General features: G+C 40.8%; 1 protein-coding gene across 2 annotated transcripts in view; it reads left to right on the top strand.

The window, feature by feature from the left end:
- Positions 1-21895, top strand: part of LOC131242725 (cullin-associated NEDD8-dissociated protein 1) — a 62798-nt gene that overhangs the window by 16824 nt on the left and 24079 nt on the right. For both annotated transcript variants that reach the window (XM_058241554.1, XM_058241555.1), the window contains exons 7-21: positions 1142-1256; positions 1429-1586; positions 1694-1817; positions 13880-13930; positions 14017-14099; positions 15887-15971; positions 16050-16151; positions 16253-16351; positions 18210-18320; positions 18398-18481; positions 18554-18694; positions 19391-19483; positions 19607-19728; positions 19856-20018; positions 20105-20344. In XM_058241554.1, the coding sequence (XP_058097537.1) occupies positions 1142-1256; positions 1429-1586; positions 1694-1817; positions 13880-13930; positions 14017-14099; positions 15887-15971; positions 16050-16151; positions 16253-16351; positions 18210-18320; positions 18398-18481; positions 18554-18694; positions 19391-19483; positions 19607-19728; positions 19856-20018; positions 20105-20344 (1771 nt within the window). The remainder of the gene's footprint in view (positions 1-1141; positions 1257-1428; positions 1587-1693; positions 1818-13879; positions 13931-14016; positions 14100-15886; positions 15972-16049; positions 16152-16252; positions 16352-18209; positions 18321-18397; positions 18482-18553; positions 18695-19390; positions 19484-19606; positions 19729-19855; positions 20019-20104; positions 20345-21895) is intronic.

A 21895-nucleotide genomic window follows, 5' to 3' on the forward strand; every position in this document is an offset into this window, starting at 1 on the left:
GGGGGGGGGGGGGGCGGCAACATGAGCATCAAACAGATTTGGAATATGAGATGCATCTTAAGGGTGCTTTGTAAGTAGTGTTGAGACATAAAGTAAATTGCCAAACGCAAGAAGTTGGGGGTGAGGATGAAAGAAAGTGGGGTGAATGAGTTGGCAAGTGTGATGAGATGTCGGGCTGGCTCTCTTCCTTATACTCATCACAGGTTGCTATTGTGTGTGGGGAAGCCATTCAAAAGCCTCTGGTCCATTGTGATTGAGATTGTGGAGTGGAGGATGTCCTCTTCAAAACTCAAATATGTTTCTTGGGGATTGCATTACTCTAAGTCGCACTTTTGTAATGCTGGTCTACTTGTCTCTATTTCATTGTTCATGAGCGTTATTAATAGAGCAGAATGGTTGCTAAGGGATTTTTTTGGTGGATTAGGATTGGAGAAAGGTATCATCTGGAGCAATTGAACGAGGTGTGTAAACCAGCCAAGCAGGGATGACTAGATCTAAATCATTAAAAATCTTGAATCTTGCATTACTGGGCAATGTGGAGATTTGTGAAGTGAGATGGCATACTTTGGAAAAGGGTGATTTTGACAAGTATGGTGTTTGGACCTGTTTGGAGCAGCAACCTTCGGTTATCAAGAGACAGAAATTTTGGGGTATGGTCAACGAATGATGGTTTGTTTTTAAGAGGATCATTGGTGGGGAGGTCAATGAATGATGGTTTGTTTTTAAGAGGATCATTGGTGGGGAGATTGGCTATTGTGGTGATCTTTTGGAGCACTGTAGGGTCTTAATGTGTACAGAAGAAAGAATTATTGATATTTACTGTTGGTCAGGTGTTTACATCGTTTGGTCCCCTACATTTCATAGGGATCTTTGGGAGGAAGAGGAGGATTTGATTTAGATTTGGTCTGAGTTTTATTTCTTAGAGTGGTATCAGCAACTGGATTTTTTATTTACTGCTCTGTATATGTGCTCATTTTTATTTTTTATTTGGTATTGACATTATTCTCTTTCTCTATGGACATCTTGTTATCGTCTCTGTTTGTTCAATGTATTTAGTTAAACTCCCAACCCTAATTCGATTTAGTCATGATGAAAAAGTTTGACATCATCTGATGAGAGGTTTAACGTTGGGGTGTCTCAGTCGTGCTGTTGGATATCGTTTTGGACCCCATCTTGGCGACACTGTACCCTTGCTAATCAATTATTGCACCAGTGCTTCAGAAATCGATGAAGAACTTCGTGAGTACAGTTTGCAGGTATTTTTTTTTTTTTTTTCGTCAAAGGTCTTGCAACTTTGTTTTTCCCCCTAGTGTTTTGAGGTCTTGCAACTTAGTTTTCCCCCAGTGTTTTGTTTCTCTTTTCCTTGCCTTTCATGTGTTTTTGCCAGAACCTTTCCTCATTCCTGCTGATGGAGCAATTTGGTTGCAGGCGTTGGAGAGTTTTCTCCTTAGATGTCCCAGGGATATATGTTCTTACTGTGATGACATTTTACATCTTACTCTTGAGTTTTTGAGTTATGACCCAAACTTCACTGATAACATGGAGGAGGATACCGATGATGAGACTCATGAGGAGGAGGAAGATGAGTATGTTCCTGAATTATTTACATTAGAATTTCAAGTATTTTGTCTGCTTGTATGCTTCATGTAACTGAATTTCTGGTTTTTTAAAAACCTTTTTGGAATTCTTGTAGCGAAAGCGCTGATGAATATAGTGATGATGAAGATGTCAGCTGGAAGGTTCGGAGAGCAGCAGCAAAGTGCTTAGCCGCTATTATTGTTTCTCGTCCAGAGATGCTCTCAAAGTTGTACAGGGAGGTATGTATTTAATAAAATTATCTCTGAGTATCTTGCCTTTCGTTTACATTGAGGGGCTGTTTGATATCCCAATTGCAGTGGTAATTCAAGGTAAATGGGTAATAATTATTTACCTTTGAATTTCCAGTTGCATTTTCGAGGTGATATTGACAGCGGCCTTCATTTATAGCACTCTCATGTCACTCGAGGAAAAAATCGTATATTTGTGGGGTCCACCACGATATATGTGTCTTATCCACACCGTTCATCCCATTAGCCAGCTCATTTTAGTGCATGAGCCGAAAAATGAGGTAGATCTAAAGCTCAAGTGGACCACACCGTAGGAAACAATGTGAATTGAGCTCCTACCATTGAAATCTTTTTGAGGGCCTTAGAAGTTTTGGATCAAGCTGATAATTTTGTTTTCCCTTTGTCCATGGCTCTGTGACCTTATGAACATGTTGGATGACAAATAAACATCAATGTGGGCCCTAGGGAGAAAATAGCTTTTAACCGCCGACGTCTTTACAATCACTATTTCTTACGGTGTGGCCCACTTGACCTTGGGATTTGCCTCATTTTTGGACTCGTACCCTAAAATGTGTTGTTAAAAAAGTTGGATGGTGTTGATAAGTCACATATATCATGATGGGGCCCACAAGTTTAAATTGGTTGTAACATGGTTTTTGTGGATCGGTTTTCGAGATGTAATTCCTCACATATTTCAAACAGGTGAAATTAGTCATAATTACTATTTACACGTATTTACCTTGATTTACCGCTGCAATTAGAAAATCAAACAGCCCCTGAAAGTAATGAATGATAGGTTGTATTGCTGTCAGTTACAGTTGATTCTATCAGAATAAAAGACTTTTTAAATTTATAAAATCAAACAGCCCCTACAGATTGAAGTTAATAATGGATTTGAGTAGCCGTTCGAAAAAAGTAAAAAAGACTGTAGAATTTTAGGCCTGCGGCCCTATGGATCAGTGGTTAACTCACAAGAGTTTCAACATGAGGTCATGGGTTCGAGTGCCCATTGTGGTGTGAGTGCGTGGGCATGTGAAAAAAAAAAAGACTCTAGGATTTTAGGGATCAATTTCAAGAAAGGAAAAAATAAAATAAAATTGACAAAGTTATGAGTAGAAAAATTGTAGATCAATCTCCTTTAGAAGTCCCAATGTCTATCCAGAAAGTAACTGTAGATAAAGCGACTGTTGAAGAAATCTCAGGTGCCTTCCAAGGCATTACACCACTATCAAAGAGTGCATCATTCATGCCTGTAGCTCAATGGTAAATGGTGTGATTCGACATTGAGATCTTGGAGGAAGCCTTCCAACACTAACATTTAGAACATCGGGAACTTGGGATCTACTATGATATTTCACCAACATTTTAAAAACGGTGGTGATTCGTACACCATACACGTGGCATGGTTGTACAACATCCAAGCCACCCAAACCGATGACCCAACTATGGAGGGAGAATCATCCAAAAAGCATGGCGAGCAGATTATAGTAATCATCTTATTTTGCCTATTGAAATTGCACCACTTGCTAAAAAAAAGGGATGATTTATTTGAGGTACAAGTCAGGGCCTTTTTTTTAAAAAAAAAAAATAAAATTTAAAAGAAGTAACGATTGATATTAAAAGAAAAAGAGAGAACAAAAGAGGTCTGCTGAGATAGCAGAACCAAGTTTACAGGCCTAGAAACAAAAGATTACAATCCTTAAGACTAGACACGTTAACCACCCATTCGATAAGAAGTTTTTTGGCAAAAGATCCCACTGCTTGAGTCGAAGATTGAATGTTGTTGAAGCATCGGTCATTCCTCTCCTTCCAAACAGCCCACCAGATGGCGAGGATCGCCATTCTCCAGATACGGCTTTAGTTCTTTCCCAATTTAAACCCGTGCCAATATGATAACATGGAGGAGGCGGAGTCAGGAATGCATCCGCTAATATTAAATCTAGTAAAGAAGTCCAGCCAAATCTGGGAAATGAGCGAATAGTGGACCAACAAGTGATCAACCATTTCCTCACTGTTCATACAACAAAGGCAAATGTTGACGAGTTGCATGCCTTTCTTCTTTAAGTTGTCGATCGTTAACATCCGATTCTTCGCCGCTAGCCAGCCAAAACAGATAAACTTGGGGGGAGCCAAGTATTTCCAAATGGAAGGGAAAGCAAGGGTTGTTGGGGAGGTGGGGGGGAGAGAAACGAATAGAGAGACGTAACCGAGAAAAGGCTGGTTTTATCCCTCTTCCAAAAGATTTTATCTGGCTCTTCCCTGATCGACATCACACTAGAAAGGCAATTGCGTATTCACTAACCTCCCAGTCGTGCAAATTTCTGTTGCAGTTTATTTCCCAGACTAAACCAGAATCGGACTGTATGTAAAAGCAATGAACCGGACCATCTTTGTTGACAACGATGCTATAGATGTTAGGGAATCTGTTTTTCAGGGCCGTATCTCCCACCCAATGGTCGTCCCAAAATCTAATTGCAGCTTCGTTCCCTAGCTGAAAACCAATATTCTCAACCACTGCCTTCTTAGCGCGTAGGATACCCTTCCAGATAAACGAGGCTCTGTAGACTGAGGATTCTTTTGTCCACCAACCCCTAGGTGAGGAACCGTATTTTCCTTTGACCACCGTGTTTCATAAAGCGTCCGTCTCTAATCCCAACCTCCAAGACCATTTGCCTAAAAGGGCGCGATTCGTTACCTTTAGGCTTCTAATGCTCGGTGTAGACTTCTTTCTAGTCCAACAAGTGGAGTTTCTTCTGATTCCTTACCACACCATAAAAAGTCTCTTCTCAATTTATCAATACGATCCAGGACTGAGGACAGACATCTGATCAGGGACATGAAATAAATGGGGATGTTGGACAGCGCCGCTTTAATGAGGGTGAGCCTTCCCCCCATAAATAGATAGCGGCATTTCCATCTTGCGAGCAACTTTTGAAATTTCTCGATCACTTTGTCCCACATAGACTTCGGAGGGGGGCCTATCGTGAGCGGAAGACCGACGAATGAAGTGGGGAACGAGGCGGGCGAACAGCCAAAGATTTCTGCATAAGAAGATAACTCCTCATTGGAGCAGTTGACGCCAAAAACTTTGGACTTGGCCATATTGATTCTCAATCCTGATACAGCCTCAAAGCATCTCAAGAGTCGTCTGCAGATTTTCCATGTAATCTGAATCTGCTTTAGCCATGATGAGGGTGTCATCGGCAAATTGAATGTGGGAGATCGGCGTACCCACACCTGGCATCGATATTCCTTTGAGGAAGCCAACACTTTCACCCTTGAGGAGCATTTGGGACAGAGCCTCTCCAATCATCAGGAATAGGAGAGGTGAGAGAGGATCACCTTGACGTAACCCTCTGGAGGAACAGAAAAAACCTTTAGGAACACCGTTTAATAGGACAGAGAAGTGGGCCGATTCGACGCAAGCTTTGATCCACCGTTTCCATTTATCTCCAAAACCCATCCGACATAACATGTAATATAAAAATTCTCAATCGACGTGATCATATGCCTTCTCGATATCCAATTTGAAAAAAATGCATTTCTTCCCAGACCTAGGGCATGTGTGAAGGACTTCGTTTGCTATCAGAGCACCGTCAATGTTCTGTCTTCCCCTAATGAAAGCATTCTGGTATTTGGAGATGAGCTTCCCCATGACTGTCGATAATCTAGTAGACAGAATTTTGGCCAAGATTTTATAAGGACTGCCGATCCGGCTGATGGGCCTGAACTCGGAGAATGAGTTAGTGCCAACAACTTTGGGAAGGAGCGTAATAAATGACGCACCAAGGCCCTTGGATAACTTGCCCCTGGAGTAAAATTCTTGCAGAAAGTTCATAATGTTTGAATGGACCGTGTCCCATAGAGTTTGAAAGAACTCATAGGGTAGCCGTCAGGTCCCGGGGATTTGTCTCCTCCCATCGCAGTTATCGCCGCTTTAGCTTCTTCTTCAGAGAAAGGGACTTCCAGCAGCTCCGCTTCCGAAGATTGAAGGGAATGGAATGGAATACCATCGAGGCGAGGTCTATGCCATCCCTCAGAAGAAAGAACTGAGCTAAAATGAGCAAGCACGCAGGTAGCAATTTCATCTTTATTGTCGATCTGTCTTCCATTGACCGTCATGCTAAGAATGGCTTTGGCTCGAGCTTTCATGTTGGCTATGTTATGAAAGTACTTGGTGTTTTTGTCACCCTCGGAAATCCACCTCGCTCTCGTTTTCAGCTTCTAGGATAATTCATCTTCAAGGGCTCTGGATGAGATGGATTGAATAATCTGGATACGTCTAGACAGAATTTCCACAGGGATATCATCGCCTTCAATATTAGAGTCAATCTGCTGAAGTTCAGAAAATAGCGCTTCGGTTTCGAGATCTCTCTTTTGAAATTCTTCTTCCTTCCAAACTTTAATTTTCTCCTTTAGGAGTCTGAGTTTGCATATCGGCCTGTGACCCGCAAATCCGTCCACCTGAAAGGATGACCACCACTCCTCAATTCTTTGTTTGAAGCCATCAATTGCGAGCCAGGAAAAATTGAATATGAACAGTTTCGGGACCTAGTTTTCGTCTTCCAGTGAGAGGAGAATCGGACAATGGTCGGAGGTCGTTCTGGGGAGAGCAGTTTGACATACAGATGGAAATGCCTCGATCCAGTCCGTGGATAGAAGAAACCTGTCAAGTCTGGATTGAATTGGGGTTTTGCTCTCATTAGACCAGGTGAATTTGGCACCAGATAGCGGGAGATCAACCAGTTCATGATGCTAGATCCAATTTGAGAAAGCAAGCATGGCCGGATTCGTTCTCCTTATACGGGAATGTTCCTCGGCAAAACGAACCACGTTGAAGTCACCCACATAGCAACATGGACTTGAAAATGACTGTATAGTAATAGTCAGTTTGTCTCAAAAATTCGGCCTAACAAAATCGTCGTTAGGGCCATAAACAATGACAATAAGGCAGCGAAAATTGGAGGACTTATCTTGGAGAATGATTACTGCCGAAAAAACACTTGTAAACGAAGTCAGCAAGTCCCACTTTGACGATTTCCAGGCAATGAGGATACCTCCCGATGAGCCATCTGCATCCTGAGTCACATAATTGGTGTCGTTGGCGTACCATAGTGTAGCCAGGAGTCTATCAGAGAAAATGGGAACTTTGGTTTCTTGAAGGCATAAGACATCCGGATTCTTTCTCCTGATGGATTCCTTAATCAGAATCCGCTTTTGCTTGGAGCCAACCCCTCGAACATTCCAAGAGAGGATTTTCATTGAGGAACCAGCTGCCCTGAGCACCCTTCCATCCGTGTCTGGAATTAGACGCGGATGTTTTTGCCGAATGAGATTGAAGGCTGAGGAGCTCTCTGTTACTGGAGGCGCGATTGGCTGGTTTAGACAGAGTTTTTAATGGGGAAAGGGGTCTTTAACTGTTTTCAATGTTTTGTAAAAGGACAGTGTAGTCTTCTGACTTGTTGCCAAATGATAAGCTCAGTGACCGACCAACATGGCCGACTGCATCCCTAATCCATCTCTTGTTTTGTATTTCATCGAAGATTTCCTCTCGGCTTTTGCTTTCCGTAGACACCATCATATCGTCTTCTTGTTGTTGATGGGGGATTTCTGCACACATCTGGAGAGGTTCTGCAATTATGACATCGCTAGGACACTCCTCTTGGAACAACGTTAAGGGTCCCAGATCTGCCCAATCCTGTCTTTGGGATGTTGAGCTGACTGGAGACGAAGGACTGGATGAAACGCCCCGTGACTCTGAAAAGAGACTCTCCAATAATTCCCCTCGGGAAGGATCTTCCTTCATGGGAGTTGGGTCGTGGTAGCGGAAGGATGAGGATAGAATATGGGGTGGAAATTTAACGCGGGTATGGGTTAAATCGGGTCTCAGGGGTGGGAAAGCATTGCGTAATGGACTGGGATTGAGGGGAACAGGTTTGGATACTTTAAGAGAGGTCCATTTGTTAGGGGAAAGACGGATTCGGGTCATAAACGGACCCGCTTCCACTGGCCCGATTTCATTGAGAGAAGTCTTGGAGTTGACGCTTGGGCATCTATGTGGACGGCTTTGATGAGTTCTTCAGGAAAAGCAGCAGGCACGTGTCGAGAGGAGGCGATCGATGAGGTGTCATCATTAAAGCTTATCGGGAGATGAAAAAGGGGCTAATTACGTGGCTGCACCATCTCCGCTGGATTGTCCATCCGAGAAGAAACTGTAGCGTTCCTTACACTTGTCAAAATCTCAGGAGGCTGCCGAAGCTTCTCGCCTACGGAAAAGGAGGCGTTTGCGATGCGGAATGAGGGAGCGAGCGGGGAGCTGCTGCGTGTCTCTGAAGTTGACGGATGTTTGTCGCAACAGAATACGATTGCAAACGATCTGACAGCAGGCTGCAATGGTGCTCCGCTGGAGCACGACGATTGAGCACCTTCTTCTCCACGGTTCACCTGGATCTGCTCCGGCAAGAAGCTCGTGAGGTCCCTGGATCTCCAGACATCTCCCCACCTGAGATAATCGGAATCAGGAGTTTCCTTTTAAACCGGAAGCATGATGATCCGATTGTCCACCTTAACTCGTATGTGAGCGGGAAGAGGGGTGCCTTTCTTCCTCCTTACCTTGGCTCTAATAACACCTAGTTCGACCCCTAACTGAGTTTTAGGATCCATTTCAAGAAGGAAGCCCAAGCTTGAAGCAGCCAATATGAGAAATTCATCATACCAAAATTCCAATGGGACATCCCATATGAGGATCTAGACATTTTCTTTTCCGAAAATAGAGAATTTGTCCCACAGCACGATCTTGGCAACCGAACCTGATGTCTGTATATTCCCTATCGTCTTTAGCAAGTCTGGATTGAGGCCCGGACATACTCTGACCCAAAGAGCGTTATGTCGCAGGAGTTTGAAATCGGAGTTCCCATATTGAAATCCCGTATTTTCTGTAATCCACTCCTTAACCATTGTTATAGTGGCTCTTTCTTTTGTGATAATCACTGCAGATTTGGCGAGTTCTGCTCTGTTTTTTTCGAATTTCCCTTGTTCTACTGTGATTGTACAATTCGATGAATCGTCAACATCCTCCTTATGGCCCTGATGGAGCGGAACAGTCAGGGATTCCTCCATCACCGGAGGGATTGAAGGAGGCTCCTTAGGGCTACTGCTTTCGTGGACAAGAGCGTCTTTGAATGAATGACCTTGTAAGGAGGCAGTATGTATACCGGCTGGACTTGGTAGGAGATTCTGTTGTTGGGGTTTGGAGAGGAGGTTAGGCTTAAGAGAAGGACGCTTGAGGGTAGGTGGATAGGTAGGAGATTCAGGTCTGAATATGGCCCTTTGCACTAACAGTTTTCTGCCATCGAAGTTGTCTCCATGAAGCATTTCAACCGCTCTTGCCAACTCTTCTTCACTACTCATGCGGATTAAAGCGAAATCGCGATATTCTCCGCTTTCTTTGTCTCGGGGCATTACCACATCCATCACTGCACCCACCCGACCAAAAACCTTCTTATGATTAATGGGAAACCATCCGTGAGGGTAACCTTTAACGAAAAGGGTTGGGTAAGAAGCATTTTTCCTACGACCATTACCCATCGGAATCCGATTCCGTCTTCTCAATTGAACTTGGTTCCACTCCCCTTCTTCATGATCGATCGCTGAATGCCCAGTATCAATTATTTTTTCCTTGCCTTTATCTCTAGATTCGAACTGTTTTGCCCTTCAACTCCCCTTCCGTTTGTTAAATCTGAAGTCTGAAGCCTGAATCTGCAATATGAATTGGAAGTCTGAATCAGAAGCCCAAAAACCAGTTTGGTAACCATTTGAAAGAAGTGCCGAAGTTTGAAAATTAAGTACGGAATCTAAAACAATGTGTTTGTTAATAAATGTCTCTAATGTTTGAAATATGTTAATTTGACACATTTGCCCTTATCTCCTGTTTGGAGATATTTTACATTATGAAGGGTTTATTTTTTCAAATAAGCTGCACCGTCTTGGGTGAGTCAGGGGTCTCACCTAATTCGATTCCCAGCTGGAAGTCCATGAGTCGACGTGGCTTCGGTGGATGCTTGGATCCACTAAGGTTGGTGGGACCTGTGACTGTGGGACCCACCATGATGTATGTGCTCTATATCCACGCTGTCCATCCATTTTGAAAACTCATTTTAGGGTATGATTCAAAAAATGAAGCGTATCCAAATCTTAAGTGGACCATTATACATGAAACAGTGGTAATCGACCATTACAAACTTTTCCTAAGCCGCAGAAGTTTTGGATCAAGTTGATATTTGTGTGGTCTCTTCATCTAGGTCTTTATGACCTTATCAACGGGTTGGATGGCAAATAAACATTCTGGTGCCCCCCTTGGAGTTTTGAATGGTGGGAATTCAATCACAATTGTTTCCTGTGGTATGGTCAACTTAAGATTTGGATCTACTTCATTTTTTGGATCACGCCTAATAATGAGCTATCAAAGTGGATGGACGGTGTGGATGTAAGGAACATACATCACAGTGGGCCCCACAATTAGGGATCTCATGATCTCAGTGGATCTGTGGAACCACCTAAACCATCCCCTCACTTGAGACGGGAGCAGATTAGGTGAGACCCCGAACTCACCCAAGATGGTGTGGCCCTTACAGTGGGCCCTTCCTTCATGTATGTATTCCGTATCCGCTCCAATCTGTTTTTCCACATCATTTTAGGGCATTATACAAAAAATGGAACATATCCAACTATCAGGTGGACCATACCATCGGAAATAGTGGTGATTGACCATTAATGGGCCACGAAAGTTTTGGATCAAGCATATATTTGTTTTTTATTTTCCATTCATCCATGCTCCCATAACCTTATCAACAGATCGGATGGCAAATAAACACTACGGAAACATTAATGTTCGCCTTAAGAAGTTTTTAATGGTTGGATGTTTAATCATAATCACCACAGTTTCCTATGGTATGGTTCACCTGATAATTGGATCTACATCATTTTTGGGATAATGCCTTAAAATGATATGAAAAAACGAATGAACAACGTGGATGCAAAATACATAAATCAAGGCGGGCCTCACGGTAAGGGCCGCATCGTCTTGAGTGAGGCCGGGGTCTCACCTAATCCCCTCCCACTGGAGGGATTCCCGGAGAAACCCTTGTGATTCCCATACGAACGCGGATTGTCTATCAGAACTGATGGTGCTCCATTGGCCCCATCATGATGTATATGTTTTATCCATGCCGTCCATCCATTTTGGATAATTATTTCAGGTCACGAGCCCAAAAATGAGGCAGATGCAAGTCTCAAGTGGAGCACACAACATGGAAACAATGGTCATTGAACGTCCACCATTAAAAGATTTCGAGGGCCCGCCATAATGTGTGTTTGCCATCCAACCTGTTGATAAGGTCACACAAACCTGGATAAACAGAAAACACAAATATCAGCTTGATCCAAAGGTTTTGTGGCCCCCACAAGAAGTTTATTATGGTGGACATTCAATTACCACCGTGTCCTGTGGTGTGGTCCACATGAGATCAGGATCTACTTCAAAATTTGTCCCATTCCATAAAATTAGCCGGTAAAACGAATGGATGACGTGGATATAAAAAAAATACATCACAATGGGCCTGGCAACGCCCCACAATGGGCCAACATAAATTTCAAACATGAAGAAATTCTGTTTTGTAGCACATTTCGGGTAGAGAGAAGAAAACTGAAACCGTTGACATGTGAAACTTTCGTGGGCCCCATCATGATGTATGTGTCATATTCAGCAAACGAATGGAGATCGTGCATATAAAACAAATACATCACAATGGGCCCGACAACGCTTGACAACGGGCCCCCGATAATTTCAAACATAAAGAAATTCTGTTTTGCAGCACTTTCGGAGGCAGAGAGAAGAAAACCAAAACCGTTGACATGTGAAACTTCCGTGGACCACATCATGATGTATGTGTCAAATCCACACCGTCCATCCAATTTTCCATATCATTTTAGTGTATGAGAGAAAAAATGAGGTGGATCTAAGTCTCAAGTGAGCCACACTGCAGGAAATAGTGGGAGTTGGGCACCTACCGTTGAAAACTTCTTGGGGCCACAAAAAGTTCTAAACGGGCTGCTATTTGTGTTTTCCCTTCATCCAGGTCTGTGTAACCTTATGAAGAGGTTAGATAGCAAATAAACCTCACAGTGGACCCTAGGAAGGTTTCAACAGTAGTCATTTAGTTCCCACTGCTTTCAATGGTGTGGTACACTGGAACTTTGGATGTTCCTCATTTTCTGGGCTCATGCTCTAGAATTATCTAGTAAAGTTGATGGACGGTGTGGATCTAACACATAAATCATGGTAGGTCCAGAGAAGTTTCACGAGTTAAAAGTTGGGTTATGCATTACACAATCTATTCCGGAGAGAGAAAATCTCTTTGACGACATGTGTAGGGGTAAATTTGGAAGCATTTTTTAAAAAGAAGAATTCATGGAGCGCATTTTGTATTCACCGTTAAGCAAGACCTCCTTTGCCGAAAAAATTCAGGAGAAATCACGGAGCACTTTCTAGGTCTCGAATAAACAAACATCACTTAAGGCGGAGCGTTTTCTGGGTTCCCCATTACATGTGGTTTTCTTCTTTTTTTTTTCCCGGTGTTAAAAAACAGGCCCTATGGCAAATGGGATTGAAGAGAGCTTGATATCTTCAAATCTGGGCAACATAAGATTTGAGTAGAATTTGTGGTGCATGGATCAAATCATAAGATTTGAGTAGAATTCTTCAAATGGCACATGGATTAAATCACTAAATTTGAGTAGAATTCTTCAATGAATCATGAGATCAAACCTAGGCCTTTTCCTGAAAAAGTCCATCCCACTTTGATTCGCTGAATACTACTCAAGAGGGGTCTTTATGGTCATATCATCCGAAGTGGGCTGTTATGGCGCACTTTTTCAGTGGCTGATTTACCCCTGTATCCCATATCAGGTGGGGCCAATATGGCCATACTGTATGTGTTTTTTAAGACCATGCAATTTTCACCTCTGATAGTCCTTTTTTATTTCCGAATGAGGGGTTGGACTCCTTTGATGATTCGCCAGCATTTTAAAAATGGCGGTGGCCTGTACGCCCATACCAAATCTGTTATTTAAGACCATGCAATTTTCACAGTTCTGGTAGTCTTTTTTTTTTTCTGAATGAATTGCTGGACTCTTATGATGGTTTACCAGCATTTAAAAAATGGCGGGGACACATCCACTTTACACATAGCATGGTTGTACTTGTAAAACCATAACTTACCGCCATATCGTGATGGAGCATAACTTAAAATCACAATGAGTAGAAGATTGTAACCATCTGATTTGCCTGCTGAGTTTGGACCACTTATTCTTTTACATTTTAACCATCCATTTAATAGCCAGTAAATTTATTTTTTATTTTTTGAAAGATAATAGCCAATAATTGGTTGATTGGGATTGCTCAATCAAGTGTGACTTTCGAGGTTCTCCATCCACAATTTGCCCCACATTTTGGGAGTTCTAGATTCCCATACACACAAACTCAGACTCGGTCTGTCATCGGGTACCTCCAACCCAGGACTAGTGGGTTGATTGGGCAGGTCTCTTCTTCTTCAACTGACCTGGCCTGGTTGGTTCAGGAGAGTTATAATGCGCACACCTAGTTTTCCTGACCCAGCCGCTCCATGACCAGACCGGACTTGGTTGGTTCAGTTGAACTTGAGTCCAGGATTGGCAACTCATTCTACAGACTATGGCCATACATGGTTGACCAGATCAGTTATCAAACTACTGCTGTACATGGTTGACCAGCCCGGTTAGCAAACTATTGGCATGCATGTGTGCACAGGTAAATGGGTCAAGTCACAACCATTTCGAAAATTGTGAAGTGCTATGGAGTCTTGTCCTTGAATGAAACACACACACACACACAAGTCTCTCTGTAAAGAGAAGTCACTGCCGTTTTGAAAATGGTGCTACCTTGAATGATGCTCTCTCTCTCTCTCTCTCTCTCTCTCTGATTCAAAGATAATATATATATGCCCCTTGTTGTGCAGGCTTGCCCTAAGCTGATTGAAAGGTTTAAAGAAAGGGAAGAAAATGTTAAGGTGAATCTTATATAAGCTAGCATGCTTCTCTGAATATGTTTTCTTTCTTATCTTGTTTATTATTTAACTCGCATTGTTTTCTCTAGATGGACGTGTTCAACACATTCATTGAGCTGCTCCGCCAAACTGGAAATGTTACAAAGGGACAAGCTGACATAAATGAGTTGAGGCAAGTGGATGCTGCTTCTTCTAATTTTTCTTTTTTAAAATTTGCAAGAGCGATCTTATTGATCTTTTGCCATAACCAATGATAGTTTCATTATGCCATTCAAAATAAATAAATAAATAAAAGTCAGCTTCATTACCACTGAACTAATGGTCATGCTCATGTTATGCACTAATAAAATTATTTAATTGGATAGCTTCTCATGGTGTTGCAAGGATCTTTTGCTTTTATTCCATGGTTGACAACATGCTGGAGAATTGATACATCCTGTCTCATCACACAACCCCTCAAGGACAAAAACAAAGCAAAACTGGATTTTACTTGAGACCATCTCATTTAGATAGTGTGCATTGGCATAGTGATGCAATTTGTCGCCATTTCCCTGCTAGTATAAGCCATAACAATTCTTTTTCAGCCTATAGAGTTCTCGTGATTACTTGCTGGTGCTTCCTCTGAGGCTCTCTTTGGAATTTGTATACGATAGACCAAGTGTTCAACATTTTCAAGATGCATTCACCACATTGCACTGCTTCATGTGCATGAAGGACGTGGAATTGATTAATCACATGTTTATGCACTGTGGCTTTGCCAGAGCATTGTGTGATTACTTGTTCAATCTTTTCCAGTTCTGCTTAGTTATGCAGTGTCCAATAGAGGTCGGAGCCTGCAGTCTGTGGAATCTCTCTTTTGGCCAGGCGGCCTATTTGGGCAGACTGGAGCAATAGATGTTTCCGAAATAGAGTAGATTGCTAGATGAAGTGTTCAGAAGGGGGAAGTTGGATGTCATGGACTGCACTGTCTCTATTGAGGTCCTTTCTAATTATGATTTAGCCCCTTTGATTCATTGGTTTTGTGTGTGTAATCTTGGTTTAGATAACTCATCTATGCTCTTTTAATAAAAAATTCAGGTATCTCTCTCTCTCTCTCTCTCTCTCTCTCTCTCTCTCTCTCTCTCTCCAAACAAAAAAAAACATTGCACACATTAAATTGCCATTCGACTGAGAACCAGAACTTACTACATTTCCTGCCTTTTTGGTGACATTGGTTTCCTGCTACTTTTTGCTCGCTATATTCTAATTGAAGATGATGATATGAAGGGTTGCTTGACTAGTGCTGTAATACAAAGGACATTGGGAAGCACCTGATCTCTAAGGGATAGACTGGAAGCCTCGTGACCGTATTGCATTATAGTTTTTTTGAACATTCATATTGCAGTAATGTTATGCGATCTTAAATAGATTCTTGATCAGCAAAGTTTATAATTGAATGATGTTTAACCATTCTCATTCTCTTTGGCCTGCATTGTAAATATCCTGCTGGAGACCATCTACAAGCTGTCCATGGTTTGATTTGGATTGGTCAGACGTTCTTTTTTTTTTTTTTTTTGGTGAAAGATGATGAATTTTATTAAAGGCACAGGAAAACAAAGGCCACACAAACAGAAAGGAAGAACAGACTACAAACAAAAGAGCCGCTCAGCCAGTGACTCAATTACAACCCAAGAAAATCCAAACAAGTCAGACATTCTTATGAAGTAGGATGATGGATTTGTAAATGATCTTCCTAAAACTTTTCATTGTGGAGCATAGAGAATCAACAAAGCACAAAATTCATTGTCGAGTTTGATTGGTGAACTGAGTAGTTTTCAGCAGTTTGTATAACTTTCAAGTTTGATATTTGTTTCAATAAATGAAAAAGAGAGAAAATTCAAGATTGATTTGTTATTTACCTTTTCGTTTTGTTGGAAAGGAATGGATAAAGAAGCTGATACTATCTTTTATATGTTGCAGCCCTCTATGGTTGTTGAAACAAGAAGTACCAAAAATTGTTAAGTCTATAAATAGGCAGTTGCGTGAAAAGTCCATCAAGACTAAGGTAGGACTACATCCAATTTTATTTGTTTGCTCATTATGGCGACCACTTCTATAACTATTTTTCTAATCTCTTGTGCAGGTTGGTGCATTTTCAGTTTTAAAAGAACTAGTAGTTGTCTTACCGGACTGCCTTGCTGACCAGATAGGATCTCTGATATCTGGAATTGAGAAGGCATTAAACGTAAGTTAAACATTCTTGTTTTAATGGTTGATGTCTTTTTTGCCTTTTCAATATTCTATTGACATTCTGATCCCTTCTGTTTGACCTTGAGTGTTTCCCAGGACAAATCTTCTACCTCAAATTTAAAAATAGAGGCTCTTATTTTTACAAGACTAGTTATGGCTTCACATTCACCTTCCGTCTTTCACCCCTACATCAAGGTAACTAGGAAAACTTCATCCTATCTAGTATGGAAGTGTCTGCTCTTGAGGTCAATGCTGCATTTTAACTATTCTCTGGAAACATTTTATTTCAGCTATTCTGTCATTTGCTGTAGTACTTGAAGAGGTCGGTTTTATATTTTTTCAATGCAATGTTAGAAACTCTTCATCAACATTAATTTACAGGCTAAAAGGGAAATTCTTTTCCATGATGAATTGAATAATCTGTTGATGGTTACCCAAGGAAGCTAGTTTTGAGCTAACAGTCTGCATTTAAGGGAGCTCCCTTTTGTTGATTTTCTATCTGAAAACTGATCATCTTATCTAAAATGTTTTATGCCTCATCTATTTACTGTGTATCTGTATTGTGATTCTTTTAGATTAGATGACCTAGAACTTGATACACTTCCACTAAACATTGTACTCCTGGAAAATGTTGTTTCTTCGTTGACTTCATCTTGTGATGCCTGATGTTTCTCTTATGTGACACAAAGACCTACTTTGCTTCAATTATGTGAGTCTATTATCTTTATGGAGGAATAATCCAGTCCCGTGCCATTGGGTGTATATGATGTCCTGCATCACGCCATTCTGTACAGCATTCATGATTTTTGGTGATCCAGACCATTGATTTGATTGGCTTCACTGTAAATGGAGGATTCCCATCGGTGATCCCAGTTGTAAGATCTTAACCCACTGGTTAGGCAAAAAAATGGCTACAGTGAAACATTGAATTAATAAAACAAATCTTGGATGTTCAGGTCTTCCAGTGTACGAAATGTTAGGGCATTTCCCATTTACAGTGCAGATAATCAGATCAACTATCTGGATTGCTGAACCATGGACCCCATCTTCAAAAGGGCCACTCTTGTTTGAAGTTACTTGAAGACAGTTTACCAGAAATCTTAGATCATCAGATCAACTATCTGGATTGCCGAAGCACAGATTCCGTCTTCAAAGGGACCACTCTTGTTTGAAGCTACTTGAAGACAGTTTACCAGAAATCTTCTTCTACTCATAAATATGACAATATTACTAAGAAAATAAAATGTGTCTTGCTGTAGTATGTAATATCGTAGGTCAAAGAGGTTGATCCAAACTTCTCATTCACCTGCATCAACGAGTAACAGAAATGCCCTATAGAAGCTTTAATTTGAGACTACACACGCAATGCTCGTATTTCTGAAAATTAAGTCTGATTATGAATTTCATTATTTTCTAGATTCTTTTATAATATTTAGAAAAAAATAAATCTAAACACTGGTAGAGGTAATAAAAAATATATGATTGTTTTATGATGTGTATAATTTTTTTTTAATAAAATGGAATAAAAAATATGATTTTGGTTAAACATCTATTTCCCATCCACGTCTATCATTTTAGTGGAAAACCTTATCATATGCTGAGTGATCAAGTCACATGGTTCATGAATAGTAGCTTTATAAGCAACTGCTTTTATCAATAGTTACTCAGGGAACAAGACAAGGGAAATGGGTGCATGTGAGGTGTTTAATCCTGCAGTGTCCTTTCTGTTTATTTGCTTTAGTTGCCATATCATGTGTGGACTGGAAACAATTTCAAAAGTGCCTTTGGTTTTTCAAGCATGTGAAGACTTTCTGGAACTTGCCTGTGATTTTTCCAATTTTATCTGATAACTTCAAGTTTTAACATGATAGTTAAAAAGACCACCCTTGTTCTGCATGTTTTGACAATGATATTAGTCACGAATGCTAATTTGGAGTCAACGTACTTCCTTTCCTTTTCAATCTACTTTGCTTTATGTGTGGATTGCTTAAAAGAGGTTGCATAAATTTCTGTGTTGATTTTTTTTAAAGTCTTACAAAAAATGCTGTTCCAGGCACTCTCTAGTCCTGTTTTATCTGCTGTAAGTGAGCGCTATTACAAAGTTACAGCTGAGGCATTAAGAGTCTGCGGAGAGCTTGTTCGTGTTGTACGCCCAAGTTTTCAGGTTATGATTGTTTCATTTCATTTTTGGTTGGGAAATCTTTAACAAACTATTATTGACATGATTTGTTTTGCATGCAGGCATGCAATTTTGATTTCAAACCTTATGTCCATCCAATCTATAATGCCATCTTGGCACGTCTAGCAAACCAAGATCAAGATCAGGTCAGTTATGCTCTGGACCGCAAGCGTTTTATCCAATTTCTTGTAGGTTATCTTATAGAGATCTCTTTTCAGGAGGTTAAGGAGTGCGCTATTTCTTGCATGGGTCTTGTCATTTCAACTTTTGGTGATAACCTACAAAAAGAGTTGCCTGCATGTCTTCCTGTCCTTGTTGATCGTATGGGGAATGAGATAACCCGACTCACAGCAGTGAAGGTAAATATCATCAAAATTTGTCAACAATCTCATCTTCACAGTATTTTCAGTTTCCTTTCTCAGTAATTTTTTTTTCAGTCAATCTTCCAAATTAGTAGTTCTGTATCATTGTACTGGAGACCTGTTTTAAGCAATCAGCTACCAACTGGAATAAGATGGGCTCGCTGGTACCTGCAGATACTTTTGTTGTTGTAGGTGGTTGTGTTGGTTTCTGTACCCAGTCATGCATGCACATTTATATTGTATATGCATATAACTTACAACTTTTGCACACACAAGAGGCACCCACGAGCATGTGCCCTACTGCTGTTTAAAGTGGTTGAGATGGTTCCAGTTATCATGCATGGATGCACGTGTACTGTATGTGCAATAACAGTTTGCTCAGCACTATTGGCTTTCAAATTTCTAAGTTTGAGTATTATTTATATATCATACATTGTTTTATATTTTTCCACAAATAAGCACCTGCAAGTGCTACATTGTACCAGAATCTGAATTCGTGGCACCTGAACTCCCAATTTCTTTGCATGCCTGCACTCATCATCTGTAACTATGAAGTCCTGGAATTCAGCTAGCTAACACATTCGCATGGCAACTGCCTGCTGCTTTTTGTTATATTGACATTTTGAGGTGTTCCAATGTTTGATATCTCATTATTCTGGCTGCCTTTTTTAACATCGAAATTGTCCCATCCAGGCATTTGCTGTCATTGCTAGTTCACGACTTAAGATAGATCTATCATGCGTATTGGAGCATGTTTTTTCAGAGTTAACGGCATTCCTGAGGAAGGTACACATAGCATCTGTTCTGCATTAATTGAATGGATAACCTCCAATAACATTTTATTTTCCAATGACTTATTGTAAAAGCATCCAACTGCACCTTGTCCCACTCTTGTTTATTTTAAAATAGGCCAACCGGGCATTGAGACAGGCAACATTGGGGACACTGAATTCCCTAGTTGTTGCGTACGGTGACAGAATTGGTTCATCTGCTTATGAAGTAATTATTGTGGAGCTTTCAGCACTTATAAGGTGCTTCTCTCTTCTAATCACATCTTTGGTCTTAGCAATGCTATTTCAGTAGTGTAATACAAGTACGAATTCTTTGGGATTTTGGCATGATTATATGATGCCCTCTGTCGTTGCTTCATTTTTGCAGTGATTCTGACTTGCATATGACGGCTCTGGCTTTGGAACTTTGCTGCACTTTGATGGCTGACAAGAAGTCAAACCAGAATGTTGGTTTGACTGTTAGATATAAAGTTCTCCCTCAAGCTCTCATATTAGTCAGAAGCTCTTTGTTGCAGGGTCAAGCCCTTCAAGTAATGCATTCAAGTTTGCAGTTGTTGTCTGCTTTCACTTGCCTTAAGCATCCACTGAAACTACTTTTTTTTTTTTAATGCTGCAGGCGTTACAAAACTTTTTTGCTTGCTTAGTTAGTTCAGCAAATACAACCTTTGATGTCTTATTAGATTCTCTTCTTTCGAGTGCCAAACCATCCGGCCAATCTGGTGGACTCGCAAAGCAGGCTCTGTACTCTGTGGCCCAATGTGTGGCTGTTCTTTGCCTTGCTGCTGGGGATCAGAAGTGTGCACCTACAGTGGAAATGCTTACAGGCATTCTCAGAGATGATAGCATTATCAATTCTGTAAGGTTTTCTTTTCTAGTATAGTTATGCTATTTTCAACTCTATTATTGATTATAATGTCTTAGAAAAAGTCTATTATTGATTGACATTACCTTTTTGTTCCCAGTGATACAATTAGTAGGATTTACTCAATAAGATTTCTAGTATGCTTATTGACGCAGGACAGCCCTAATTATGATGCATGCTCATGGACATAATTAAACAGTGGAAATAAAAGGAATAAATGATCTAAAATTCTAACAGTAATCATCATAACGGAGAAAATCATAAAGGAAACATGCAATGGAGCGGGCCATCACCACAACCATGGATTATGGAATTCAATTACTACTTAGGTTGGATCCGGCGAGGGATGAGACCTCCCGATCTTGCATGGTCACACCTAATCGATCAACGAAGATCACTAGTCCGAAGAACCAAGAAGTTTCTCGGATTAGAGATTTGAGAATTTGGGGGTTCAGGGTTTAGATCGGTTTTCAAGATTTTGATCGAAGAAGGATTAGCCAAAACTGGAAAATAGAATGAAGAAAATTATTACCTTGAAGAAGTTGGAGGGGCACAAGAAGAAATTAGAAGAAGAAGATCAAGGGAAGAGAAGAAGCACCATTAGAGAGAAGAGAGGAAGGAGGCAACCAAAGGGTTTGCTTTTCATTAATCAATAGTTAAAATTCGAGTTTAGGGCTTTAGCCCACTTAAATAAGCAAATAAAGACATAAAATTACTAAAATACCCTTAGAATAAGCAAATAAAGATATAAAATTACTAAAAGACCCCTAACTAAGTCAAAAACGCGCAAATAACATAAGTACGGGAAAGTTTGGGCGCTCGGTCTTCTTTCTCCAATCTTCCTTCACATGTGTCTTCCCTGAGTGGGGTCTTCTATATGTCCAATCACATGTGAAAGGTCTTCAGCTCCTCAATAGTCGCCTATCCACAAGGACGGCACTTGTGGTTGACGCTTTCTTCGTTGGTACACCTTGAATGCGCTGGTGTCCGCATCACTTATTGTCCTTTTAATTATTTGATATACAAACCGTACATTTTTCAGTACCTATTCCAATTGTCCTTTTATTACTTGTGCCTTTGCGATGGAGATATGGAGGAGATCCTTTGATCTTTTTGTGATGGTTTGTCTAATTCCAGGGTCAACTACTGAATTCTTTGAAGCTTGGGATTGGGATAAGCATGGAAGAAAAGGGGTTTTTGGGCATTTAGAAGCAAGTTACGGCTTTTTTGGAGGTTATTCCTGCTGGCCCGTCTTTGGGCAAAACCGGGAGGGAGGGAGGTGTTTCCAAAATGAGAGCAACTCAAAGGGGTGGGTCCTTAGTTGGGCTTTGTTAAATGTAGCAAAGTGGGCTTCTTGTGTAGATGGGTTGACAAATTGTTCTATGTCTTTTTATGGATGTTATGTTTTCTCTTTTGCATTGTAGCTTTTGCGCCATCTCAACACTCTTAATAAATGTTTTTCCTTTGTTGCCTTTCAAAAAAAGAAAAGAAAAAGAAAAAGAAGGGGCTGGCCCTTCTAGGTGAACTGGAAAGAACAAAATAATT

This window comes from Magnolia sinica, chromosome 4 (genome assembly GCF_029962835.1).
Source record: "Magnolia sinica isolate HGM2019 chromosome 4, MsV1, whole genome shotgun sequence".
NCBI lineage: Eukaryota > Viridiplantae > Streptophyta > Magnoliopsida > Magnoliales > Magnoliaceae > Magnolia > Magnolia sinica.